The sequence below is a fragment of the Lynx rufus genome, unplaced genomic scaffold, assembly GCF_022079265.1.
Source record: "Lynx rufus isolate CCGP_SWC_20201006 ecotype Redwood Valley unplaced genomic scaffold, mLynRuf1.p SCAF_15, whole genome shotgun sequence".
In the NCBI taxonomy this organism is placed as follows: domain Eukaryota; kingdom Metazoa; phylum Chordata; class Mammalia; order Carnivora; family Felidae; genus Lynx; species Lynx rufus.
In genome coordinates this window covers 43,957,247-43,985,246 of record NW_025814829.1, presented here as the reverse complement: position 1 = coordinate 43,985,246, position 28,000 = coordinate 43,957,247, and the positions used below count along the sequence as shown (strand labels likewise).

General features: G+C 43.5%; 1 protein-coding gene across 3 annotated transcripts; it reads right to left on the bottom strand.

The window, feature by feature from the left end:
- Nucleotides 1-15: 15 nt before the first annotated feature.
- LOC124510187 (quinone oxidoreductase-like protein 2) lies at nt 16-27,956 on the bottom strand. 3 transcript variants are annotated; one of them, XR_006961638.1, is made up of 11 exons: nt 27,865-27,956; nt 27,667-27,775; nt 25,491-25,587; nt 23,472-23,530; nt 22,849-22,914; nt 21,956-22,065; nt 21,094-21,175; nt 16,299-16,480; nt 11,869-12,097; nt 10,516-10,954; nt 1,206-1,292 (listed from the first exon to the last, which is right to left on the bottom strand). XR_006961638.1 is itself a non-coding variant. In XM_047076954.1 (10 exons), the coding sequence occupies exons 1-10, from the start codon at nt 27,912-27,914 to the stop codon at nt 1,224-1,226; spliced, it is 1,053 nt and encodes a 350-aa protein (XP_046932910.1). In that variant the 5' UTR covers nt 27,915-27,955; the 3' UTR covers nt 16-1,223. The 3 variants fall into 3 exon arrangements, 2 of the variants coding, with proteins under 2 accessions (XP_046932910.1, XP_046932911.1); XM_047076954.1 differs by lacking the exon at nt 10,516-10,954 and having other exon boundaries at nt 16-1,292; nt 27,865-27,955; XM_047076955.1 differs by lacking the exons at nt 10,516-10,954; nt 21,094-21,175; nt 21,956-22,065 and having other exon boundaries at nt 16-1,292.
- Nucleotides 27,957-28,000: the final 44 nt, after the last annotated feature.

Genomic DNA, 28,000 nt, shown 5'->3' with positions numbered 1-28,000 from the left:
AAGACTTGTAGACAGTTTAAAATCAATTCCATGTATGGCGTATTTACTACTCATTGTGATAGGAATTGTGGGAGGTACAAAGGTGAATCAGACATGGTATCCGCTTTCAAAAAACTTATGCTACCTTGGGGAAAGGAGGAAAGAAAGAAGTAAAAGTAACGAGCATTTGCTAATAGCTCACCACGCACCAGATAATTTGCCCAATTGCTGCATGTGTTGCCCACGACAACGTTGTGAGGTAGATATTGTAATATCCACTTTACAGTGAGAAAATGGAGGCACACAGACCTTAAGTAACCACCTCCGAAGTGGTGAGACCAGGATGTGAACCCACATCTTAGATTCAGAATCCTGTGTTCATTCTACTAGACATGCTGCTCCCTCTGGTGCCAGGCAGAATGTGACAAATCCCAGGGAAAAAGCTACAGGAAGGTGGAAGGGAAGAAATGACCAGCCTCCTGAGGGGGCAGGCTCATGGCAGAGGTCAGTCTTGGAAGTTAGAAAGGTTCGTGTTTGACAGGGACAAGGGAGCAGAGGAAACTGCTTGAGCAGAGAAAAGGGGGGTTGGCAGGAAATCTAAGTACACATGGAGGGACCGGAGGCGTTGTGTAACTTGAGGCTGCAGAGTGTGGCAAGGTCATGGACACAAAGAAATGCTAGCTTGAGGAGTCTGGACTCCACCATGTAGACCAAGGGGAGCCATTGCAGGTTTTCTGAGAAGAGACACAGTCACAGCTGTACTTTAGGAAGGTCACCATGGCAACAATGTATAACAAGGACGGAGGGGTGGGGGACGTTTAAAGGTTGGAAAGCCAGTCAGAAAGTTACTGGAATTAGCAGATGAAACATAATTGGTTGGAATGGAAAAGAGGATACGGAGGTGAGAGATATCTTGAGAGGTGGGGATGACAGAACCCGGCCACTGAGGCATTGTGAACGGAACGGCCATACATCCTGCTTTGCCTGGGACACCTTGCTTGCCTGGTGTAATTACTAACAGCCTCCTTTCCCTCTCCAATACGGACAAACTAGGACTATACAGTATGTGCCACACTATTTACTAGAAATAAGAAAACAGAATCGAAGATGCCTCTAAAAGATTCTGAACCTGGATTAATCAGGAAAGCGGTCACACCTTTAGAAACACTGGAGGTAAAGGAGGTTTTTTGGAAAGATGAGGAGCTTAGATTTAGACATGCTGAATTTGCTGCTGAGGTGAGGGTTTATTTCAGGGAGATAAGCACCTTGCCCGTGGATTTGCGCTGTATCACATGAAGGAAGGCATCATTGACCTAAAAAAAATTCAAAAATATATGGTCACGGTTGCATATTTCAATAAGCATTCTCTGGTAGGCCGAGTCTTAAAATAGCTAAAATATTAAGACGTGTCTCCAATGAACTGTATACAACTAACTATGCAATACTAGCTGAACAATCACCATACACTCAAAGGAAAATAATAATATTTAAGAATAACCCAGCTTCAGAATTTTTCTGTCCAAACTAACAATTTTCAACGTCGTCAGATAAGTGACAGCAGGTAAAAAGTCCTCAGGCCGCTCCATACTCTATTGTAATATTTCTGTGTGTTCTAGCTCTTGAAAGAATGCAGCCACTGCCAGAAGAATCAATAGTTTAATATTTTACAATTTTTATCTTATTAAAATTGTCCTGTTTCCAGTGTAACCGAAATTGCAATCTATCTCAAATCCTATTTTTTTTAGAAGTACAAGGCTATAAAACATAAATTAAAAATCAGCCACAGTAATAAAAACAGTGCGATACTGGCGAGAGAATAAGTGCATCAACGGAACACACGAGAGCCCAAAACAGGCCCCCACGAAGACAGTCAACTGAGCCTTAACAAAGGAGCAAAGCAAACTCAGTGCAGAGGGGACGGTCGTTTCAAGAAATGGCACAAGCGGGATGCCTGGGTGGCTCCGTCAGTTAAGCGTCCGCCTTTGGCTCAGGTCATGATCTCGCGGTCCGTGGGATGAAGCCCCGTGTCGGGCTCTGTGCTGACAGTGCGGAGCCTGCTTGGGATTTCCCTTCACTCTCCCTCTGCTACCCTCCCTCACGCTTGCTCTGTCTCTCTCTTCTTCTCCCTCTCAAAAATAAATAAACATTTAAAAAAATTAAGAAGAAGAAATGAGCTATCAAGCCACGAAAAGACATGGGAGAACATTAAATGCATATTGGGTTTTTTTAAAAAAATTTTTTTAATGTTTATTTATTTTTGAGAGAGAGAGAGAGAGAGACAGAGTGTGAGCAGGGGTGGGGAGGGGCAGAGAGAGAGGAAGACACAGAACTCGAAGCAGGCTCCAGGCTCTGAGTTGTCAGCACAGAGCCAGACGCAGGGCTCGAACTCACGCACCGTGAGACCATGACCTGAACCAGAGTAGGATGCTTAACTGACTGAGTCACCCAGGCGCCCCTAAATGCATATTGTTAAGTAAGAGAAGCCAGTCTCAAAAGTCTGCATACTATACGATCCCAACCACATGACATTCTGTAAAAGCTAAAACTGTAGAGACAGTAAGAAGATCTGTGGCTGTCAGGGGTTGGGGTTGGGAGCAGGGGTGAATACATGGAGCCCAGGGGATTCTTTAGAGCAGTGAAGCTGTTCTGTATGATACTGTAATGATGGATACATGACAGTATACATTCGTTTTGGTAAAACGTATAGACCTGTACAGCACAAGAGTGATCCCTAATGTAAACCATGGACTTCAGTTAATAATAATGTATCAACATCGGCTTATCACTTGTAGCAAATGTACCACACCAATGCAATATGTTAATACTAGTGGAAACTGGGTGGTGGGAGAAGGAATATATGTGAATGCTACATACTTTCTGTGGAATTTTTCTGTAAACCTAAAACTGCTGGAAAAGTAAGTAAAGTCTACTGATTTTTAATAAAATAAACAACAAATGCACAAAATTAAAATTGAAAAAAGCAAACAGAAGATAATAGAAGTGTCATTATTTGCATAGAATGTAATAATCTACATAGAAAAGCTAATCAAAGCAACAGATAAGCAAATGAGAAAGGCCAGCATATTGTGAGATAGAGATCAGCTAACAAAAATTACTGACATCTATATAAAAAAATAATCAAGTAGGAAATATAACAGAAATAAAATAGTGTTCTCAAAGGCAACAAAAGCAGTAAAGTACTTATAATTAACATAATTAAGAACGACCCACAGACTTTATGGAGAAAAACTTTGAAATCTATTTACAAACATGAAACATCTGAATAAATGGCAATATATCCCTCTTCACAAATGAGACAACATTGTAAAAACATCAGTACCTCCCCCAAATTAATCTATAATGTCGATGCAACTCCAATGTCAGTCAGATATTTTTCAGGAACTAAACAAATCTATTCCAAAATTTACCTAAAAGGATAAAGATTCACAAAGAATCTTTAGGAGTTTAAGAAAGAACAAAGGTTGGAATAGTGGCCCTTCAGATAGGAAAACATACTTCACAACTATAAAGACAACAACAGTATGATACTGTTATAGAAACAGATATCTGAACCAAGGGAATAGAAGAGAAAACAGAGTATATCTGGGAACTTGAAATAAGATGAAGGTAGCAACATAAATCAATGGAGAAACAATGAACTATTTGGTCTGGGAAAACTAGGTCACTGTAAGTAGAAAAATAAAAATTGCTTACCTAATGTATACCCAGTACAGAGGTGACTTCAGATGGATTAAAAGCATGAAATAGTGTGAAATAAAAGTACAAAGTTAGTAGAGAAAAATAGAGAAGATCACTGTGACCCAGATATAACAAAGGACTTTTTAAATATGTCCCAAATAGCACTAACCCACAAGGCAAAATATTGATGTGTTTGATTACATTAAATCTAGACAAAGATGACAGAGCAATGACAAATTTGGAGAGACAGACTTCTGCAAAGTCTCAAATTAGCATCTAGAACCTTGCTACTCACAGGGTGGTTCAAGGACCTGAGGCTTCTGTATCATCTGGGAGCTTATTAGAAATGCACCATCTTGAGCCCTTTCCTACCTTGACTGAATCATAATCTGCATCTTAACAAGATCCCCAGGTGATTCATACTCACATTAAAATTTGAGAACTGCAGATTACACAAGGAAATTTTGCAAATTAGTAAGAAAGAGACAGGAAGCCCTGCAGAAAATCTCATGAAGGGCTTAAAATGCTATTCAAAGAAGTGGAAACCTGAATGTTTACCAAATCTATAAAGAGATGCTTACATTGATTAGAAATCAGGGAGATGCAAATTAAAATAATAAGATGCCACTTTACACCTATCAGTTTGGCAAAAATCAGAAAGTAGGACAATGCTACATATCAATGGGCTGGCGAAATAAGAATCCACGTGCACTGCTGGTGAGGGCGTGAACCAGTTGAGTCATCCTGGAGAGCGGTTTGCTGTCATACATCCTATGACCCAACAACCCTACTCCTGGGAAAATGCTCCCAAAGCAACATTGCACAGTCCCGACTGTGAGACCGTGTGACTGTGTATTATAGTGCTGATTATGGTGGCAGGGAATCAGGTCAAGGCCAGAGTGCATCACTAGGAAGCCGGTCTGTAAACTATGGCAGGTGCACACCGCTCTCTTCTAGGCAGCAGTGAGGAGCAATGAACCGGGTACAGCACCAGCAACATCGGTGGCGCTTAAAAAGACAGCACTGAGTGAAAAATGGCGAAACGGAACAAGGTCTACCGCACAACCTTATGCTGTTAGGTATTTGTGTCACTTGAAAATCAACTAACACACAAAAAATTGTATGTTTTACAAGGAAATATAATCCAAGCATACGTATCAAACACATTATAGAGACTGAGTCTGGGGAGGGAAACAAGAGTAGAGGACGGTAGTGGGCAACGAGAATAAAGGGAATAAGTAAATACAGATATCCAGAAATACACAGACCTAAAAGCAGAAGACGGCCCAACAATGAAAATGTGCTTTGATTTTTTGGGATGAGCACTGGGTGTTGTATGTAAGCCAATTCGACAATAAATCATATTCATTAAAAAAATAAAATGTAGGGGCGCCTGGGTGGCACAGTCGGTTAAGCGTCCGACTTCAGCCAGGTCACGATCTCGCGGTCCGTGAGTTCGAGCCCCGCGTCGGGCTCTGGGCTGATGGTTCAGAGCCTGGAGCCTGTTTCCGATTCTGTGTCTCCCTCTCTCTCTGCCCCTCCCCCGTTCATGCTCTGTCTCTCTCTGTCCCAAAAATAAATAAACGTTGAAAAAAAAATTTTTTTAAATAAAAAAATAAAAAATAAATAAATAAATAAATAAATAAAATGTAAAAAAAATAAAAATAGTAATAAAAAGAAACTGGGCTTTGAAATGAGGAATATGAATATAGCCAACCTTCCCACGGAAACTCTTCCCAAAAAGCATAGAAAAAAATAAGCAGAAAAACAAATCAATCAATCAAACAAATCAATTCTCTGCAGCATGAAATCTCTGGTTTCAAAAACATCTGTCTTGCAGGGCTTTGTGCCTTACAGAGACCTCTCCAATCCACGTAAATTTAGACATACTCAAAGGAGGTAGAAAAGGTAGAAGAGGTCTAAGACACGTGTTTTGAAACATGCATCCCTGCCCTGTCGATCACTCAGAGGTACAGCTCCAGGCAACTTACAGCTGTATCTCACTGTCAGTTTGAAGCTGCCTGTTCCCAGAGATCTGTCTCAGCCCAAAGATAGGAAATACTCCAAAAGCAAGCGCGATTCGAGATAGCGATCCCTCTTTTACTGGCTTCCTAGAGAAATGAGGAATCTCCTACAGATTAATGTTGACATACAAAGAAAGTTGTCCTTTTAAGTTGTCCATAAAAGTTGTCCATTTAGGGGCGCCTGGGTGGCGCAGTCGGTTAAGCGTCCGACTTCAGCCAGGTCACGATCTCGCGGTCCGGGAGTTCGAGCCCCGCGTCAGGCTCTGGGCTGATGGCTCAGAGCCTGGAGCCTGTTTCCGATTCTGTGTCTCCCTCTCTCTCTGCCCCTCCCCCGTTCATGCTCTGTCTCTCTCTGTCCCAAAAATAAATAAAAACATTGAAAAAAAAAAACTTAAAAAAAAAAGTTGTCCATTTAAACAAGCTAAAGCTTGTTTTTAATCACTTGGCTTATGTATGTATGTATAGAACTGTAGCACATATTTACCTAACTTCTTTAAAAGATAATACTGGTGGGAAACACCAACTTTTTGTTCCGTGATTTGGGGATCTCATAATTTTGAACATCTGTGATTTTCCCTTCTGTTTTTCTGGGCTTCTATGTCCATTTGCCACTTCTGCTGTGATTGTAGCTACTTCTAAGAATAATCCAACTCTGTCTCCTTTCTACCTTCTGGTTTCTATCCAGGCAACCAGTGGTGTTCCGGACTGGATGCTCAGAGTGTGATAAGGCTCTGAGTGAGAAACTAAGAAGGAAAGTGCATGGCATCAGACCAGACTCTTTTGATAGCTAATTCAGATGCCTGGGGACATTTTCCCTCTGTATGCTACAGGCTGCCCCCAGAGAGGGAGGCTGTTCCATACCGCTCCCTACATAGACACCCAGGCTGTTCCCAGAACCCTCCCTCGCACAGGGTGAAGCCATAATTAAATCTGTCTCTGGAGATATGCAACTCAGAATAATATGGGGGCAGGGTGGGGATATTGCTTTTGTCTTAGGTTCTGCTCTTAGAATTTTTAATTAGCTTATCAAGCACGAATAATCAAAATAAGCTACAGTTCCCTAAATATATCATGCTGATTCATACCTCCTTAGAATCCAACTCTTTCCCCCTATTGTAACCCTGTCCTGAGATCTTCCCAACAAAACAAACGCCTAAAGTCTGTTTTTATTGACTGGCATACACACGGTACCCAGTGAATGCTGACGAAGAAAATAAACTCATGAGTGAATGACCATATCTAGGACTGAGTGGGATTGTTTTCAAAAGGTAAAAATGCTTAGTTAGTGATATGTCGTCAGAGTTGCATTATACTCCTCATGTCATTGCTCTAATACATGTTCATCTGAATCTTCTTTTAAAAGTCAGCCGATACATTTTACCAAAAAAGAGGTAGATGACAAATGAGCATGTGAAAACATACTCAAGATCAATAGAGCAATGCAAATTAAACCCACAGTCAGATACCACTATAAACCTACTGGGATGGCCACCATTAAAGAAAACAGGTGACAATACAAAGTTCTGGCAGATGGCAAACAACTAGACTCTCCCATATTGTTGGTGGGAATGCAAAAGAATGCAACCATTCTCATAAACGGTTGGTCATTTATTAAAAGTTAAACATAGGGGAGCCTGGGTGGTGCAGTCAGTTAAGCATCTGACTTCGGTTCAGGTCATGATCTCACGGTTCGTGAGTTAGAGCCCCGTGTTGGGCTCTGTGCTGACAGCTCAGAGCCTGGAGGTTGCTTCGGATTCTGTGTCCCCCTCTCTCTCTGCCCCACTCCTGGTTGCACTCTGTCTCTCTCTGTCTCTCAAAAATGAATAAATGTTAAAATTTTTTTTTTTTAACTTAAAGAGTAATTTAATTTTTATGAATATTCCACAGATATGGGGCACCTGGGTGGCTCAGTTGGTTAAGTGTAAAACTCTTGGTTTCAGCTCAGGTCATGATCTCACAGTTCATGAGTTCGAGTCCCACATCACACCAGTGGTGTGGAGCCTGCTCAGGATTCTTTCTCTCTCCTTTTCGCTCTGGCCCTCCACTGCTCATGCTCTCTCTCTCACTCTCTCCCTCTCTCTCTCTCTCAAAATTAACAAACAAAAAAAAGAGAATAGCCCACAGATAGGAGTGTCTGGGTGGCTCAGTCTGTTAAGCATCCAACTCTTGATCTCAGCTCAGGTCTTGATCTCAGGGTTGTGAGTTCAAGCCCCATGTTGGGATCTGTGCTGGGCATGAAAGTCTACCTTAAAATAAAAAAGAATATTCCACACATACACTCAGGAAACTTCAAGTAAACAATTTCTATCTATCAAATCTATTCATGTAGTAACCTCACCTGACCTTGGTATAATAATCAAGCTCAGATCTCTAGGATTTAAATACTGTCTAGTTGAGATGTGTGTGAGCTTCTCCCTACAGAACACAGACTTGGCACATCTAAATAAGGCCATCCTCTGAACAGATCACGGGACACATTCATGGCCCACCCATCATGGCACGGGTGCAACCCTTCAGCAAATAATACATTCTAGTTAAAATTCACAATCTAAAGGCTGTTTCTCTAATCCTGCCCATGAAATGTCAACATATGTGTTACAGTTCATGGGACGTGAAAAAGCTCAACTCTAACCATTTTATGATGGCGAGGTATTTTGCCTTAAACAATATATTAAGAGTTTGCTATGTGCTTTTACACGTGTTATCTTATGTGATCTTCATAACCACCTTAGTATGTAGAGTATATTGCTGTCCCTATCACACATGAGGAAACTAAGGCACAGAGATGTGAGTAATTTGCCCATAGCCAGTTAAGAGGTAGGGCCAGGATCTGAACCCAGGTGGTCTAACCCTATAGCCCCCTCCTCTCAATCAGTCATTCAACAGATACATGAGTACCTACCAGAATCTGGAGACAAAGAGATGCATGGCCCCTGCCCACATGGAGTTCATAGTCTATAGGAATGACAAGTATCGAGTAATTACGAGTAGATGAACAAAAAGCACAGAGGGCTACAGAAGTTCATACCCATGCCTACTAAAAAGACTATGGTACAAAGTATGTGGTCATATTAATATCAACTACCAAGGTCAAATCTATAAGCCCACATATTCAAGAGAAAACACAAACTAGGAAACACTAGCATCTCTGATATTATATGTATATACTGGTGTATATACGTACAGAGGTCATTTTCCAAGCCCAGACAGGTTCTGATAAATAATTTTTTTCTAATACATTAACTGATTTACATAAAAAATATTACCCAGGCTTTACAGTTAAGTCAAATTAACAACATATATTCATTTAATCATCTTCATTTTAAAAGAATAAAACCTGAGTTCCTGGGTGGCTCAGTTGGTTCAATGTCTGACTCTTGGTTTCAGCTCAGGTCGTGATCTCCCAGTTTGTGGGATCGAGCCCTGATTTGGGCTCTGTGCTGACAGGGCAGAACCTGCTTGAGATTCTCTTTCTCCCTCTCTCTGCCTCTCCCCAACTCACATTCTTTCACTCTCTCTCAAAATAAATTTAAAAAGTAAATTAAATTAAATTTAAAAAAAACCCTAAAATCTATAAATTCCAGTACTGCTTGGAAAAATCCAGGATTCCTGGTTGTTTTAACTATAAGATAGCTCTTTCACATAATAATTCTCTGATAGATGAACAAACTTTATACTCTAGAATAGGTTTCTAAGAAGCAACTTCCTCGTTTGTATGAGGAAAGGGTCTGCCTTAGCCATAAGGAGCCCAGAATCTGGCTTCAAACCAACGTGGACTGGATTCCAGGTCTGTCACTTACTATATAATATCGAGCAGGTTTCTTAGCTCCTACAAGTCTTGATTTCTTCATCTGTAAAACGTGATAAAAATGGCTCACACGTCAAGGGAGCATCACAAAGATGAAATGAGAAAATACATGTAAAAGTGTTTAGCACCGTTCTTGACCCATAGTATACACCTAACCTACGGGAGCTGCCATTATTATATTATTACTATTCCTCTATGTGGTTTGAATATTGAAAAAAAGAGACAGAGAAAGAGAAGAAATAGTAAAGGGACGGTGTGTGAATGAAATGTTTGAAATTGTTAGGGAGAATGGTCTCAGAGGGCCCGGTGATAGCAGGAAGGTCAGCAGTGTGGGAAGAATCAGAAAAACCCTACATGTGGAGCCCTCATTGGAAAGGAGAGGACAAGCTGACAGGAGGGTAGTAATTAGATAGCTAATTTGTGTTTAAGAGAAGAGAGAACTTCGGGCACGTGGGGGGCTCAGTCAGTTAAGTGTCTGATTCTCAGTTTCAGTTCAGGTCATGATCTCAAGTTTTGTGGCTTCAAACCCCACATCTGGCTCTGTGCTGACAGTGTGGAGCCTGCTTGGGATTCTCTCTCTCTCCCCCTGTCTCTGCACCTCCCCTGCTCACTCTCTGTCTCTCTCAAAATAAATAAGTAAACTTTTAAAAAAGAGAACAGAGGGGCACGTGGGTGGCGCATTCGGTTAAGCATCTGACTTCAGCTCAGGTCATGATCTCACAGTTTGTGGGTTTGAGCCCCATGTCGAGCTCTGTGCTGACAACTTGGAGCCTGGAGCCTGCTTCAGATTCTGTGTCTCCCTCTCTGCCCCTTCCCCGCTTGCACTCTATCTCCCAAAAATAAGTAAACATTAAAAAAATTTTTTTAATTAAAAAAAAGAACAAAGAACTTCAGTGTGAGTGATTAAAACAATAATCCAACTCTGGTTTTCTCTCATGCCTGAGCAGCACTTAGAACACGTCAGTGGAGAGAAGAGACTGTTTAAACTAGCAAGTGTTTCCGTACCTGTCCTAACTGTCCTCATCTTCTATCGACAGGTATACATGAGCTTTAGGTAAAGCAAACCTCGGTTCACAGGCACATGATAAAAGTCACAAGACAGAAGGGGACTCAGCAATTCTGGAAACTGATGGTTTTCAAGTTTTTTAAGCCACAAAACCTTTTAACACAAGAAACAGATGAACAAAAAGGTAAAAATGTGCAGCTACTCAGACCCCAGCAGAGATGGGGTCCCAGAGGCCAGGCAGCTCGGGTCACCTGCCCACCCCCGCACACTGCCGCCCCTGAAGTACATAACCTGCTGCAGAGGCGTGGAGACTGATGGTCGGAGGGCAGAGGAGACTTCCACGAAGGAGCAACTGAAGGCACAGGTGGAAATAGAATCCGACCAGTTTTCCCGTGGCCAGTCAGGTTCTCTTTTTACCACCAAATGCTACCCTCTTGACTGTCGTACCAAAAAGGAGAAGAAGAAAGTAAACCATGTTTGAGAAGAATATGCCCCAGCATAGGAAAAAATAAAAATAAAGATGGAAGGCTGGTGAGCAGTAAAGTCTGGCACTGACAGCTTGGGCTCAACTAATCCGCACGGGAACAAAACGCTGCCCCATCCAGGGCCGACTCAAGCTACCAAAACAGTTTTTTGAATGTTAAAACAAATTAAGCCAAAAAAAAAAAAAAAAAGGAAAAGAAAAGACTTCGCAGTGAATTCACAGTGAATACCTAACAGATTCACATTTACAACTATATTGCATATGCATGCACACAATTACAGGGGAGGAAGTCTAAGCCACACTAATGGGACTGAGGGGGAATGAAAGAAGGGAATGAACAGCCAACAAAATTAACTACAGTGACTAATGGATGAATTACAGTCTTATGATGCTGGGCATGATACAGTGTTTTGTTCTCAGAACCTCGGCTTAGATCATCTGGTTGTACTTTAAAGCGTCTGTATGCTAAAATCAAAGGTCAAGTTAAATGCTTGCTTCTTAGACTTGTATGTTGTGGAGTTCAGAGTTCATTTAAACACGGGTAAATTATTTTCTAAAGCACCGTCACTTCCCCCTGTTTAAGAAACCCATGACATACATACAGTCTCAATATCCAGCTTCTTCATGGCCTGCGCAAATTCGGTTTCCCAGGTGGCTCACTAGGCCCGAGGCTACGGCCGTACAAACCAGAAGACGGGGAGAAATCCTGTGGCCCTGCAGCCCGTGAGACTCCATTATTCTGCATTGCATTTTCACCTTTTCATTGCATAAAAGGAGGATTTATGGGCTCCAGAGAGAAACTACCCAGTCGTTCGACACAGATTATGTGCTGGCATTAGGCACATCACATCCCTTAAGAGCATCTCACCTCCTCCAGCTTAAAAACCGCTCCGATGTGTGGCTGGATGCGCCCTTGCTGGCAGTACTGAAGAGCAGAGGACAGGATTCTGGAGAAGATGGGAAAGTTCTGCTCTTTGTATCGGCCCCAGTACAGACCCATAGCAGAGACATTCTTCAGGAGCAGAAGGTTGGCCGGCACAGAAGCAATGGTTCCTCCAGCAAAACCCACCACCACAATCCTGCCCTCCCAGGCCAGGCTGAGGGAAGAAAAGAGAAGAAGAAGAAATTATACAAAGCAATGTATATTCACATTCATTGGAATGGCTACTATAAAAAACAACAACAACAACAGGAAATAACAAGTGTTAGCAAGGATGTCGAGAAACTGGAACCCTCATGTACTGTGGGTGGGACTGTGAAATGGTTCAAGTGGAAAACAGTATGGAGGTTCCTCAGATAACTAAAAATGGAACTTACCATACAATCAGGCAATGCCATTCTGGGTCTCTATCCAAAATAATCGAAAACAGGGTCTTTTCCTTAAACTTTTTTTAAAGTTTAGTTATTTACTAGAGAGAAAGAGAGAGCATAAGCGGGGAAGGGACAGAGAGAGGGAGACGCAGAATCTAAAACAGGCTCTAGGCTCTCAGCTGTCAGCACAGAGCCCGACGTGGGGCTTGAACTCACGAAATCCGAGATCATGACCTGAATCGAACTTGGACACTTAACTGACTGAGCCACCAGGCACCTTGAAAATAGGATCTTGAAGAGATAGTTTTACTCCCACATTCATAGCAGCACTATCTACAATAGCCAAGAGGTAGAAACAACCCAAATGTCCCTGAACTGATGGATGGATAAACAAAATGTGTTATATACATACAACAGAATATTATTCAGCTTTAAAAAGGAAGGAAAGGGGCGCCTGGGTGGCGCAGTCGGTTAAGCGTCCGACTTCAGCCAGGTCACGATCTCGCGGTCCGGGAGTTCGAGCCCCGCGTCAGGCTCTGGGCTGATGGCTCAGAGCCTGGAGCCTGCTTCCGATTCTGTGTCTCCCTCTCTCTCTGCCCCTCCCCTGTTCATGCTCTGTCTCTCTCTGTCCCAAAAATAAATAAACGTTGAAAAAAAAAATCATTTTAAAAAAAAGGAAGGAAATCCTGGGGCACCTGGGTGGCTCAGTCGGTTGGGTGTCCAACTTCGGCTCAGGTCACGATCTCGTAGTTTGTGAGTTCGAGCCCCGTGTCGGGCTCTGTGCTGACAGCTCAGAGCCTGGAGCCTGCTTTAGATTCTATGTCTCCCTCTCTCTCTGCCCCTCCCCTACTCACACTCTGTCTCTCTCTTTCTTTCTCTCTCTCAAAAATAAATAAACATTAAAAAAATAAAAAAAAAAAAAGGAAGGAAATCCTGTCACATGCTATGTCATAGATGAACCTTGAGGACATCATGCTAAATGAGATAAGTGAGTTACAGAAAGACAAATACTGTAGGCTTCCACTATTTTGAGGGATCTAAAGTAGTCAAAGTCATAAAAACAGAAAATAAAGTGGTGGTTACCAGGGGCTGGGTGGAGGGAGAAATAGGAATTGTTTAATGGGTAAAGAATTTCAGATTTGCAAGATGAAAAAAATTGTGGAGATCTACCTCGCAACAATATAAATATACTTTATGCTTAAATTACTTAAAATGGTTAATATAAAATATAAAATATATATTGTAAATTTATATATATATTTATAAATATATATTTATTTATACATATAATATATATTTATATATATATATACATATAATATATATATTTATATATATATAAATATAATATAAAATATAATATAAATTATATAAAATATAAAATATAAAAATGGTTAATATAAAATATAATAAAAAATATACTTAAAAATGGTTAATATAAAAAATAGCTACTATAGCAAATTTTATGTTATGTATTTTTTTTTTAGCCACAGTAAAAAGTGTAGAATGAAAAAAAAAAGCAATCTACATTAATTCATAGAGATAAAAAGTAGAAGTTATCAGGGAGGTGGGGGGAGGAGGAGAGGGGCAGTTATTATTTAACAGGTATAGAGTATTAGTTGGGGACAGTTACACAACATTGGGAGCATACTTAATGTCACTGAATTGTACACTTACAAGTGTTTAAAATGATAAGTACTAAGTTATGTATATTTTACCACAACTTAAAAAAGCAGCATGCATTAAACCCCCAGCTAGGAATTCCTCTTAACTTTACAAACTGGCAGAGGTGACCCGCCCTGTATCGCTCTGCATTCTTCAGTAGAAACCATAAAAATAAGTCATAAGCAAGACAGTAGGAGGCCAGAGGAATGAGCCAGTTTTATAAGAGGACCGACTTTAGAATTAAGGCTAGGGGAGCACGTAGGTGGCTCAGTCAGTTGAGGGTCTGATTTCAGCTCAGGTCATGATCTCACAGTTCCTGGGTTCGAGCCTTACGTCGGGCCCTGTGCCGATAGTTCGGAGCCTGGAGCCTGCTTCTGATTCTGTGTTTCCCGCTCTTTCTGTCCCTCCCCTGGTCATCCTCTAACTCTCAAAAAAAAAAAAAAAAAAAATTAAAAAAAAAAAATTAAGGCTATCTATTTAACTACTCCTCTACTTCATAGAAGGAAACATTCTTATATGCTATACTTCAAGACAACTCAGGGATGTCTGGGTGGCTCAGTCAGTTAAGCATCTGACTCTTGATTTCTGCTCAGGTCACGATCTCACGGTTCATGGGATCGAGTCCCACCTCTGGCTCTACACTGTCAGCATAGGGCCTGCTGGGGATTCTCTCTCTCCCTCCCTCTCTACCTCTCCCCTGCTTGCTTGCTTTCTCTCAAATAAAAATAAATTAATTAATTAATAATAATAAAAAATAAAAAATAAAAAAGACAACTCAGTTTGAAGATTTTGAACTTAGGAACAGGAATAAAAAGATAGGCACCTTAATGAAACATCATTTGCTTTGTAAAAAAGAAAACTTACTTTAGGAGTCCTTTAAGTTATGTGCTTCTCTAGAGAATTTTGAATAATCTATAAAAATTCACACAAGTTTTCTGCAGCCCATTCTGAGAAGCACAATACAGTTTCACACTAAGCAAGAAGTTATAAAAATGCATTTTACAAACATCTTTGATCCAAAATGCATATATATTTGTTTGGCTTTTGCTTTTTGCTTTTCTTCATTAGAGGGAAGTAAGAAGTCATTGGCACAACACTTTTACCCATTACCTAGAAGGTAAGAGAAAGGTAAGAGTTAGGAGCTCTCTGTCCTGGTTCTCCATTGAGTCAACACACCCCTTCCTTTGCTTCTGTAAGCACAATACCCAGCACAGTGCAGTGATGCTCAGGGGCTATAGAACCAACTGGTTCCCTTCTGCAGGTAAGGTATTCTCTCTGCTTCTGTTTCCTCAACTTTAAAATGAGATAAACCAGGCCTGGGTGCCTCAGTTGGTTGAGCGTCCAACTTAGGCTCAGGTCATGATCTCATGGTCCGTGAGTTCGAGCCCAGCATCGGGCTCTGTGCTGACAGCTCAGAGCCTAGAGCCTGCTTTGGATTCTGTGTCTCCCTCTCTCTCTGTCCCTCCCCTGCTCACACTCTGTCTCTCTCAAAATTAAACATTAAAATAATAATAATAATAAAAATAAATAAAAACAGAAGGACAATTGGTGTGGATACAACAGTCCCACTTTAACTCCAATGATTTTATTTTAATAAAACAAGTCAAGGGGCGCCTGGGTGGCTTGGTCGGTTAAGCGGCTGACTTCAGCTCAGGTCATGATCTCGCGGTCCATGAGTTTGAGCCCCGCGTCGGGCTCTGTGCTGACAGCTCAGAGCCTGGAGCCTGTTTCAGATTCTGTGTCTCCCTCTCTCTCTGCCTCTCCCCTGTTCATGCTCTGTCTCTCTCTGTCTCAAAAAAAACAAAAACAAAAACAAAAGAAGTTTAAAAAAAAAACAGAAAAACAAGCCAAGGAGACACCTAGACTGCTGGCTGCTTCTGAAACCAGTGAGATCAAAAGAGTCTACACTTGGGTGCACAGATAACTAGGGAACGGCCACGCCAGTCATTCTAACATCTGAACGATGATCTCAAGAATTACCCACACTATGTATATAAAGTAGTTAATGGGGGCCGGCATAGCTGAATTTAACACATGAATAATTTCTAAAGCATTCGATATTGCTAACTAGAGAGTCTACAGTCATTTTTTGGATATTTTCCAGTTGGATATCTTGTTTTTCTATATTTAAGCATTTCCTGATTTTCCCTCTGCTTCTATTGCTTTTCACCCTCCCACTCAGCTGTTCTCGTTGATGCCAATGCCTATAGGAAAAGTGAGCAGTAAAAATGGAAGAGAAGCAAGGCCAGAAGGAAGACGGGTCTAGAAAGGTTTCAGCAGATCCCCAGGTCCAGCCCCCTCTGGGAAAACCACCACATGCACCTGCGGAGAGCCTCCAGGAAGACATCTCCTCCCACAGCGTCGATGACCACGTTCACCCCATCACTGCCCACCAGCTTCCTCACTGCCTCCTTCAGGCTGCCCTGACTATAGTTCACGATGGACTGTGCACCCTTCCGCATCGCCAGCCTGCACTTCTCGTCACTTCCGGCTGCAGCTATTACCTGCAGAAAGAATACAAAGCTTTCGACGATCCAGAATATGTATCAAAAGGGGTTCACCCCACCCACCCAGCCTCCAACCACAGAGTACTAAACAAGGAAACCAACGTCACCTTGCTACCCTAGCATCAGCCTCAATCCCACACATCAGGGCCAACAGACAGCACCATCACACTGGCCCCTCTGTCCCCCCCACCCCCACTGGCCATGGGATCCACATTTCCGGGAATCCTGGAACGCCAATGAGTCTGGCTAGGAGATGGTTCAGGGGACACTCAGAAAGTCTTACCCAATGGGGCGTCTGGGTGGCTCAGTAGGTTAAGCGTCCAACTCTTGATTTCAGCTCAGATCATGATCTCACGGTTCATGAGTTGCAGCCCCATATCGGACTCATGCTGACAGTGCGGACCCTTCTTGGGATTCTCTCTCTCCCTCCCTCTCTCTCCCCCCAGCCCTCAAGTGCTCTATCTCAAAAAAAAAAAAAAAAAAAAAAAAAAAAAAAAAAAAAGTCTGAAAGTCTTCTCCAAATATGAATTAAACCACCTTTTAATGAATACCTACTATGAGTCAAGTAATAAAGATACCCAAGCTTAGAGTCAAGGTAGCAAGATAAAGCAGTATGATGATGGGGAAGTACAGACAGCTTCAGAAGTGCAGAGGAGAGGTATCCAACCTAGACCTAGGTCACGAAAGGCTTCCCAGAGAGTAAAACATGACTCAGTGGAAAGATCTTGAAGTTGGAAAGACCTGAATGCAAATCCTGACTCTGCTACTAACTAGCAGTGTTACCTAAGACAAATTACTTAGCAAGAAATAATACTAACTTAATGTTACAATGTGCCACGTACTATCCTAAATGCTTTATGTATACTAATAACTCACTTAGTCTTATCTTAATAGCCCAATGATACATCCCATTTTAGAGATAAAGAAACAAAGGCAAAAGAAGTTCAGTAACTTGCCCAAGGTCACAGAGTTAATGGGAGGCAGAACTGGGATCCAACCCCAAGTAATCCATCTCCAGAGTTCATGCTTTTAACCCCTATTCTGTCCACCAGCTTCCCTAAACTTACCCCAACTATAAAACAAGATTTATTTTTAAAATCAAATGGGGGGCACCTGAGTGGCTCAGTCGGTTAAGGGTCCGACTTTGGCTCAGGTCATATCTCACGACTCGTGAGTTTGAGCCCCACGTCAGGCTCTGTGCTGACAGCTCAGAGCCTGGAGCCTGTTTCAAGTTCTGTTGTCTCCCTCTCTCTCTGCCCCTCCCCTGCTCATGCTCTGTCTCTCTCTCAAAAATAAATAAACATTAAAAAGAATTTTTAATCAAATGGAATACTGTACATAAAGCACTTGGAAAACAAAGTGTTAGATAAATTGACTCTATTGTTACACATACACAATCACTTATTCTATTTAAACCTCATAAGAACATTATGGGGGAGGTATAATTCCTCCCATATTCTATAGATGGAGACCCAGATCTAGAGGTTGAGTAATTAACCCAGAATTAGCCAGGCAGTTAAGTGGTAGAACAATTATGCAAACCCAATGCTGCCTGCCTCCAAAGCCCACGCTTTTCCACTCCACCACTCTGGGAGAAAGCCATGCTGAAAGCCTGGCAAAGATGGCCATGGGCCACACTGTGAGGAGGCTGGGGTTTGGAAGTCTCCAGAAGTACTTCTAACACGTAAGTACCGCCTAAAAGTGCCTCATCACTGGATAGCACCCACCAGCCTGAGCAGTTTGGCCCCAAGGTGACATCCAGAACATGCATTCAAACACACAAGGACATCAATGCCCTTAAGATATTTCACACTCACCCATGACTCTTTGAGACTAAAAGCTACGCTCAGATACTCCCCAGGGGAACCCTCAAGTAGCTGCAAATTCACTGACGGTCATCAGCACACAGTGCCACAGAGGGCTGACACCAGCCTAGGGTCTGGGACTTGAGGCCAGTCTCGCTTCTCACAAGGTGCCAGGGAGGCCTGACACGAATCATGGTCTCCCCTGGTGGCTCACCTTCTTTATCTGTGAAATAGGGGTAATAAACACATTACCCATCTCCCAGGGGTGTGTTAGGATCCAAGGAAAGATAATTGGTGTGGAGGCACTTTGAAAGCAACATGAAATGCTGTGAATGGAAGGTGTTCTCAAAACAACCCGTTAGAAGTAGGTGGCCTGACGAGATTTCTAAAGTTGTTTTTATTATTTTGCTGTTGTTTGCATTTGCTTAAAACAGTTATGGCTGCTAAAGAAAATACAGCTTGGGTTAATTTTAATATCTGAATCAAAATGAGTTTTTCTCTCTACTTAACCTACCATAATGATCTAAAACAAATGGTGCAATTTTATCTTCCAAGAAATGTTAAATAGTCAGTGGTTCTAGACAATGAGACTAATTTTGGTCTCCCCACTGAGAGGTGCTAAAAGCCCTAGCTTTGACATGAAATGTGTTAATATTGCATGGAGAGCCTCCTGGTACCTAAGATTGCTTTCAGAACTCACATGTACTTCCCCAAAAGAACTTAATGCGAGAAAGGAGAGGGGCCACCAGAAGAAATTCCAAGGCAATCCAGTTATCTCCAAACCTGTGTATCTTGGTGCCTTCTGGATACCCCAACTGCACGTTCCACAGAAACCTCACATTTAATGCCTCCAAACCTGAGCTCACCAGTTCCTCCTGTCTTCTCAACTGCAATAAATGGCAAATCCACACGTTAACCTAGTTTGCTCCTTCCCACTCAATGTCTAATAATAACCAGATCCCTTTTTAAGAGATTCTCGCCGACACGCCGTGCCCTCTAATAGGTGTGCTGCACGTGTAATTTCAATATTCCCACAACGACCCTATGAGGAAAGCTTTATTTTACCAATGAGGAAACTGAAGCAATTAAGCGAAAGGCAGAGTTGGAATTTGAACCTAGGTCAGACTAATTTCAAAGTCCTTGTTCCCTCAACTGTATTAGGGAATGCTCTCCCGGCATCAAACTCTATTCTTTTCTACTTCAGTATCTCTCAACTCATTGCTTCCAGTGCCTCGGTTCCAGTATCATCACCTGTGGCTTGGATCACCCCAAGAGGCTGCTCTACATGCCTCCAGACCACCCCTGACTTTGCCGCATTCCTCATCCCCCCTCCTACCAGAATGAACTTTGCAAAATGCAAATACAATCATGGTACTTCCTAGTTCAAAGTCTTTAATAGCTCTCGATGGCTTCCAATAAATGTTCAAATTCTTCAGCGGTGCATGATCTGGTCTCTGCCCACCTCCCTGGAGTCACCTCCCACCATTCCCCACACAGACCCTTTGTTCCACAGATGCTACCAGCAATTCCCTGAATGCAACATGTGACATTCCATGTCTCTGTCCTCTGATCTGCCCTTCCACCACTAAAATGGCCCTCACTTCCCTTCTTCCTCCGTTCAACTGCTACCAGTCCTTCAAAAGTCAGCTTAAATGTCTACTCTCTCCAAGAAATCCTCCTTATCTGATACCCACAGCCTCAGAGTGATACCCCTACAGGGACTTGGGTCTTTCTTTCCTTTGTTTATTCTTTCATTTAAGAAATAGTTATTCAGGGTGCCTGGGTGGCTCAGTTGGTTAAGTGGCTGACTCTCCATTTCAGCGCAGGTCTTGATCTCAAGGTGGTAAGATCAAGTCCTGCATCAGGCTCAGTGCTAAGTGTAAAGCCTGTTTAAGATTCTCTCTCTCCCTCTCTCTCTCTCTGACCCTTCCATGTGCACTCATGTGGTCACTTGCTCTCTCGAAAAAAAAAAAAATTATATGTAAGAAATAGCTATTGAGTGCCTGCTATGGTCTAGGTACCATGCCAGGTGCTAGGACTACAATAATGAGCCAAAAAGACACTATTCCTGCCTTCATGGGGATTACAGTCAAGTAGGAAGGAGGCACTAATCCAAAAATGACAAAAGTAAAGGCTAGACCACACACTGAAGTGTACCATGAAAGAGACGTACAGGATGCTATGAGACCATATACAAACAGCCAGGGGCTGGGATGTGGGGACAGATTACCATCTCCTGAGGGACAAAGAATACTTCCCTGAAAATATGACATCTGAGTTTAAATTTGAAGTGCGGGGGCAGACAGTTCAGAAGAGCATTACAGGTAGAGGAAATGGAATCTGCAGAAGCCACGGAGCAAGTCAGGCCTTGCCAGGTTTTGGTAACCAGAAGGAAGAGTGATCTACTCCAAGGTCCCCTCATCAGTCTGCAGGCAAACAGATGGCAAGACCCTAATCTGGGTTACTTTATCTCCTCAGTGCCTCGCACGTGATACTCATGAATGAATGAATGAATATATTCTATCTAGGTTTGAAAACTGGAGGAATGATTTTTTTTTTTAATGTTTATTCATTTCTCGAGAGAGAGAGTGGAAGCAGGAGAGTGGCAGAGAGAGAGGGAGACACAGAGTCGGAAGCAGGCTCCAGGCTCTGAGCTGTCAGCACAGAGCCCGACGCGGGGCTCGAACTCACGGACCGCGAGATCGTGAACTGAGTGGAAGTTGGACACTTAACCGACTGAGCCACCCAGACGCCCCTGGGATGACTTTTTTTTTTTTTTTAACAGAGAATCTAACATGCAAATACCTTAGCCTGAAGAACATTTGTTGCCACATCTATCACTGCAAGGCCTGTGGCTCCAGCTGCTGCTGTCACTAAAACAGTTTCTCTGCCAGAGAAAGATGAATATTACTTCGGAAAGCTTCAAAAATCATGCAACCGTATGATTTCACGAACATTTTAAAGCCAGAAGAGAACTTCGAGGCCATTTCACTCAACCCTTCATGGACACCCACTCTCCGGACTTTGGAGATGGGTTATGTAGGTGACTGCTTGACCTGTGCGAATTTGGTCTGGTTGAAGACTTCCCAGGAAAAATATTCCTTAATCTCTCTAGAGGTTTCTGCTCCAGAAATTCTGCCCTAGAATCATTCTCACGTTAAACGTTGCTGAATTTTAGAAGGCGTCGATCATGTAATGGTCACTGCTCAATTCAATGCTCAGGCTCTCTAAAAAGGGCAAGAGGCATATTATTTCAGGTAAAGTGGGAAAATTCTGCACGTTTGAGTTTGAAATACCCCAGGTAGGCACACACAACCAAGCTTCACAGAAACAAATGCCACAGGACTCTGTTAAAACCAAACTGGAGCGAGTTTACATAAACCAACTCTAAAATTTAAGGTTTGCTAGGAGGTGATCTCCAGAGTGGCCAGGTTTGAAAGACAGATTTCTCCCAATTCCTATTGGCCAAGTTCACAGTCTACCATTCCATCTCAGACAAAAGGATATCCCCACTATCAACAGACCCTTCTCTTGGGTCACTACCTTCCTTTGGCCCTTCCTCACATAGACTGGACAGGGAGCAGAGAGGAAGGGGCAAGGCCTTGGTGGGCACTTCTCATATCAGACAGAGACACCACCTAGCCCTCTTGTCTACGTAGTCTCTTACCCAGGCCGAGTACAGGCCCGATGCTCCAAGGCCAAAATAGCAGTGACATAAGATACAGGCAAGGTAGCAGCTTCTCGGAGGGGGACCCCTTCTGGAATCTGCCACAGTGTCTATAAAAAGAGATAACAGTAACTTAGGGATTAAGCACATGTACCTGTTCACAGAGGCTTCTCAGTAAATATTATGATCTGATTGACTGACTGATCTGCAAGGAAACCAAGCTTGTCAGGAACCATGCCCAGGGTAGAAGTTAAAACCAAGCAAGCTGTGACAGAGTTCAGAACTTGGGTGTACGAGTCTTCGAAGATCCTAAGGCTGGCATCTGCCTCAGGAAGGAACCCACTTTCAAAAAATGGAACCACACTGTCATGGGGATGAACTGGAAGGTTCTATACAAATTTTACCTGAATAAAGCTGTGAAAAAAAGTGTATGCTATTCACCACTAGGGGCCACCGTTCCCATCCTGTACAACCCTACCCCTCCACCCTGGCTGGCTCCAAGCCCAGGACTCTTTCACAAGCTTCACGCAGGGGAGAAAGCTATTGTATCAAGCTCAATGCCTCAAACCAGTTTTTCTACCCAAACTACCTATGGTCCGATTGGACAGCCAACCAGCTGCTCCAGGCAGGACTCAGAAAACAAAATGCCCTTCTTCCTTACACCACTCCACACAAACAAAGCTCTGTGCAAGGGTTGTCACACCAATATAGAAAATGGGTTTAGCATTCGAAAGAAAGAAGTGCTTGGCTGAGAAACAAATACAAATACAAAAGAGAATACAAATACAAAAAAGAGGGAAAGAAGGCTAACAAGAAATGAGAGCTAGGTGGAAATTAAAGAGAAGAAAGGAGGAGAAAAATCTCCAAACATGAATATTGAGAGGTGGGGATACCTTGTGATCAATGATGCATTCTTCAGCCATACCATTAAAGCCACTCACGCCAATAACTCGATCTCCCTGAAGAGAAAATACCATTAAGGGTACGTTCAAATGCACGGCCTTGCCATTTACCTCTTCCCAAATGCACCAAAACAAAAAAGAAAATCTTTCTTTCTGACCCCATAAGACACAGATTTGCCTTAATCATCTATTCAGAGTTAATGTTTAGTAAATAATTCAGCCACCTCCTCGATATCCCCACCAGGATGCCAAGACAATAGGAGCACATTTTGGACAATGACAGGACAGTGTAAGGAAAAAGTTGATAGGAATTAGCATCCCAGGGTTATTTATTTTTTTTTCCACAAGAGGCTGAAACTTGAGAATATTCTCTCCTCTCAGTAACTGAAGCCTGAGGTGCTGCCTTCTTTAGTAATAAAAAGTTTTACGAAGCCAGGAACTTCCACTGGCTTCCTGCCTCCAATTCAGAATTAGCTTCTTCCCCCTCCATCTCATTTTCGCTTTGGTGTCTGTTGGCGAAGGCCAAGAGAAGCAAGACCCTTCAGCTACAAATGAGGTTAGCACGTTTCTCACAGCTACACACACATCAATTCCCTGGATTTCAACTTATTTACCTCTTTCACTGTGCTGACATCTGTGCCTGTCTCCAATACTGTCCCCGAAAACTCCATTCCTAAGAGAAATTGTTTAAACACTAGGTTATCTATAAAGCCTGGCACCATGGAGATGAAAAAAGCGTGATCAACAGGCCATCCTGTCAGCTTTCTAGAGCTGAGAGGGCTTAAGTGCTCCCCCACCACCCAGGCTAGAGGGGAAGAGCTTCATACCCAAGGCACAGGAAAGTGATCTTAAGATTTCATGATCACAACCTGAAAAGCTATGGCAGTCCTATTCTTACCAGACACAAACGAAAATTTCAAGAATGGGCAAAAGCACAGAGAATCACAGGTACACAAGTACTTTTTTTCTTTTTAACATTTAGGGGCACCTAGTGGCTCAGTCAGTTAAGCGTTTTCTTCGGCTCAGGTCATGATCTTGCGGTTTGTGAGCTCAAGCCCCGCGTCGGGCTCTGTGCTGACACCTCGGAGCCTGGAGCCAGCTTTGGAATCTGTGACTCCCTCTCTCTCTGCCCCTCCCTGGCTAATGCTCTGTCTCTGTCTCTCAAAAAACAAACCTTAAAAAAATTTTTTTAACATTTATTCATTTTTTGAGAGAGTGAGTGGGGGAGGGGCAGAGAGAGAGGGAGACACAGCATATAAAGCAGGCTCCAGGCTCTGAGCTGTCAGCACAGAACCCGACACGGGGCTCGAAACCATGAACTGTGAGATCATGACCTGAGCTGAAGTCGGACACCTAACCGACTGAGCCACCCAGCTGCCTCTAGCACACAAGTACTTTCGATCCTGCTCACTGGGGCTTTGGACTCCCTACAGCACCCCACTTACAATGTTCATCAGATTGTATTTATCTGTTTCCAGTTCTCCTCTTGAGGGCTATGAGGACATGAACTATATTTATTCATAAGTACTTGGCTCAATTTGGATGAACTGATGTAGTCTGCTCTTTCCTCTTCCACCTCCAAAATTTCTGAATTTAATGATCACATATTTCCCACTTGAGCTTCAAGAGGAATAACTCAGTTGAGTATGACATTCCCCACCCCCATCCAGCATGTCAGCAAATGCAAACAGAGGGAAATGGTTCCAAATGTTGAGACACAACCAAACACCCCAAGGCCAAAACACAGCAACTATTTTGCAATCGCTGTATCCTTAACGGTATATGTCTATATAAAATATACATGTACTCTATACACAGTGAGCTATACTTCTATCTCTTTAAATAAATTTCAACAACAAAAAGCAGTCATTTGTCCACATATTCAGGATCTAAATGTAATCAGATTGGGCGTAATTAAAATCAGACAGTGGACTGCTAGAAATGTATAAACTCTTTTTCTTATTTCTGATTCTTTGATACTAGATTTCTTTAGGAATGTGTTTGTGAGGACTGAGAGCTTTAGCTGCAAACAGATGTTTATGATCCTTCAGTGAAAAAACAGAGGCACTAACAAGGAATGAAAGGGAATGATGAGGGCCAGTGAGGATTCTGATCAGAATTCTGGTGGACATGGTATGTAAAACTTCATTTGTTCATTTCCTCATTTTTAACGTTTTTATTGAGGATCTACAATGAGCCAGGCACAATGCTAAAAACAGGGATATAACTGGGGGGCAAAACAGGTATAGAACCTTCCCTCAAGGAGCTCACTATCCAGAGCTCCTTTTTTTTTTTTTTTTTTAATGTTTATTTATTTTTGAGAGAGAGAGAGAGAGAGAGAGCACATGCACGGGAGGGGCAGAGAGAGAGGGACAGAGGATCTGACAGCGCAGAGCCCGATGCGGGGCTCAAACTCACAAAATGAGATCATGACCTGAGCCAAAGTCAGATAATTAACCGTCTGAGGCACCCAGGTGCCCCCAGAGCTTCTTAATTAGTGGTGAGGCTGACATATCAAAGGCATCACTGCCGTCAGGCAAGCACCACCGGGAGTCGTACCCGAAATGAAGCACATGGTTCTGAAAACTCTGTATCTTCTTTCCCAACCGGTCACTTGGTCCCTTCAGACTCACCAGGTGTGAAGGGAAGTTGAGGCTTTTCCTGATACTGACCACGGCAGACCAAAATATCAGCAAAATTAACTCCACAGAAATGGACGTCCACTCTGACCTACAAAGGAAACGCAGCGGCAAAGTGGAGCGGTGTGCATCCATGGAGACAGAGTTCAGTCAATTACACCAAAATATCTTCTGAATGTCTACTGTATGCCAAGAATATATGCGAAGTGCCAGTGTGCAATCATGCGACAACCCGGACAAGGTTCTTGCCTTCGTGGAGCTAGGAGTATGGTAGAGAAGACAGATATCAAACAAATAATTGTGATGATTTATTTGCTAAATTACAACTCCTACAAAAAAAAATGTTATAGAAACATATGGTGCTATGAAAATGCATCATGGTGTGGTTTGACCTTTTGGAGACGTCAGGAAAAACATCTCTGAGTAAGTAACGCTGGAACTAGGAACAGCTAAGAGTTAACCATTCAAAAGAGGAGAGGGAAAGCCTGACACGACCAAAAGCGACGGCATGTGCAAAGGCCCTGTGATGGGAACAAAAGAAAAACCAGTGAGCTTAGAGCACAAAGAAGAGAAAGAGATGGGGCTACAGAGCAGGGACCACACACACCATCCAAGGGTCCACAGTCTTTACTGAGGATCTTAGTCTTCACAGTAGGAGCAGTGGGCAGCCATTAAAGGATTTGAAGTGGAAGGATAACATGACCAGCTGTTGTGGGGACCAGCAATTACCCTGGAGGCTGGTTCTAGATCCCCAGCTTCTGTGTTTCATGACCGTGCTAGAACAGAGGCAGGCCTGAAGCAGTGTAGCCCACACTCTTGTAAGCCGGCGGTTCTCCAAGTCTGGTTCCAGAACCACCAGCTTTACTGCTACCTGGGAACTTAGAAATTCAAATTCTCAGGCCTCACCCCAACCTAGGGAATCAGCAACTCTGGGGACAAAGCCTAGCAATCTGCTTTAACAAGTCCCAGGTGATTTTGACACCGGCTGAAGTTAGAGAACAGGGCCAAGAAACAGGAGGAAACGAAGGCTGCGAGACAGAATCGCTGACATCCCTCTACGTGCTTGCTTCCATTTCCAGTTTAGTGCAGAGCTGGCCATGTTGGTGAGAAGGCGTCTCTATGGGCAAAATGCATCCATTCAACAATGTGTTGAGCGCCCGCCGTGTGCCAGGCACCATTCCAGAGTATGAGGATTTAACGGTGAGTAAATTCACATAGACCCAACTCTCATGAGCTAATTCCTTCCCAGGCAGTGTCTGGGCAAATAACAGAACAAAGGAGCCCAGCCTTCAGCCCGCCCACACTGCGTGCATGACACATCAGTTGTTGACATGCATGCCACACGTAGGTCCTCAAGCCACTCCACCTTGCTTCGGGGATGAGTCAAGAATAAATGTCTTTCAGCACCCAAATCCCAGGGAGCAGGCTGCCATCACACACCCGCCCAAATAATCCATTTGGCAACAGGGTCCCTGTTAGTGATGCTTCTGGGCTGCAGCCGCATTTCTGCCTCTCACCAGGGATCCCTGACAGTAAGGCTCACTGTTTGCTCCACCTTGTCAGAGGTTCTCATTCTCCATTAGAGATGACACTGTGTCACCAGAGTGGTCACCGTGGTCACCCGGCAGGGCCGAAGTGACTTCCACGTTTCACCGGAAACACCCACAATCCTAAACTAACCCCACCCCAAATCACTGCGCTACACCGAAGGAGGGCACAAGGCACATATTTAGGAAGAATTATAGGACAGATGTTACCGGACTGGTCTGGGGGAGGAGAAAGGACAGATCAGGAAATGCTTAACGCTGAAGAGGAAGCCATTGATGGGGTCCATTTATGTTTGTTAAACCAATAACCTGATGCGGTCATGAAAAGTCGTGTGCAAATCAGAATTGTCTCTTTCTAAGGCAACAGCTCTGGAGCCTTCAGAAAGAGGCCTGCGTTTGAATTTGGGGGAGCAATCTTCCTTCAGCACTTGTGGCCTTTTTGTGAACCCTGAAAGGGCCCTTTCCGCCCAGGACAGAGTTGCGCTCCAGTCTCCCGGCCTCCCCCTAGCTGAGCACTTGGGAACTCCGTTCAGGACGGAAGCCTGCGGAGCGTGTGGTGGCTGCCAAGCGGAGAGCGAAAGTGGGTGTCAGGCGTCCCGGGGACAGGCCAGTCACCATCCTACCTCGTGAGGCCGGACGGGGCGGGAGGCGACCTCCTCGATGGCCAGGGGGTGCTTCAGCTCGGCGCAGAGCGCGGCGCGGTAGTGGCGGCCGCAGCCAGGCCCGGCCCTCCTGCAACACAGAGCAAGGGTCGGTTACTGCCCACCCCCCCGCCGCCGGCTGTCTGACTTTCGGAGCGCAGGGGGAAGTCGGGGCACCACCTGCGAAGCCACACCCGAGGGAGGCACCGTCCCCAAGCCACGGCCGCCATGGCCCGGAGCGGAGAGGCGCGGAGGGGTGGCCCGGGGTGGCAGGAAGCGCGGGACAGCGCCGGCCCCGCCCTGGCCCCCGGGATCG

What these genes read in the sequence shown, in the direction of transcription:
- LOC124510187 (XM_047076954.1), bottom strand. Translation starts at nt 27,914, where the DNA reads ATGGCGGCCGTGGCTTGGGGACGGTGCCTCCCTCGGGTGTGGCTTCGC. An exon ending in CCTCGGGTGTGGCTTCGCAG is followed by an intron (nt 27,776 to 27,864) that starts GTGGTGCCCCGA and finishes TCTGTGTTGCAG; the next exon opens with GAGGGCCGGGCCTGGCTGCG. An exon ending in CGGTTTTTAAGCTGGAGGAG is followed by an intron (nt 1,293 to 11,868) that starts GTGAGATGCTCT and finishes AATTTTTTTTAG; the next exon opens with GTCAATGATGCCTTCCTTCA.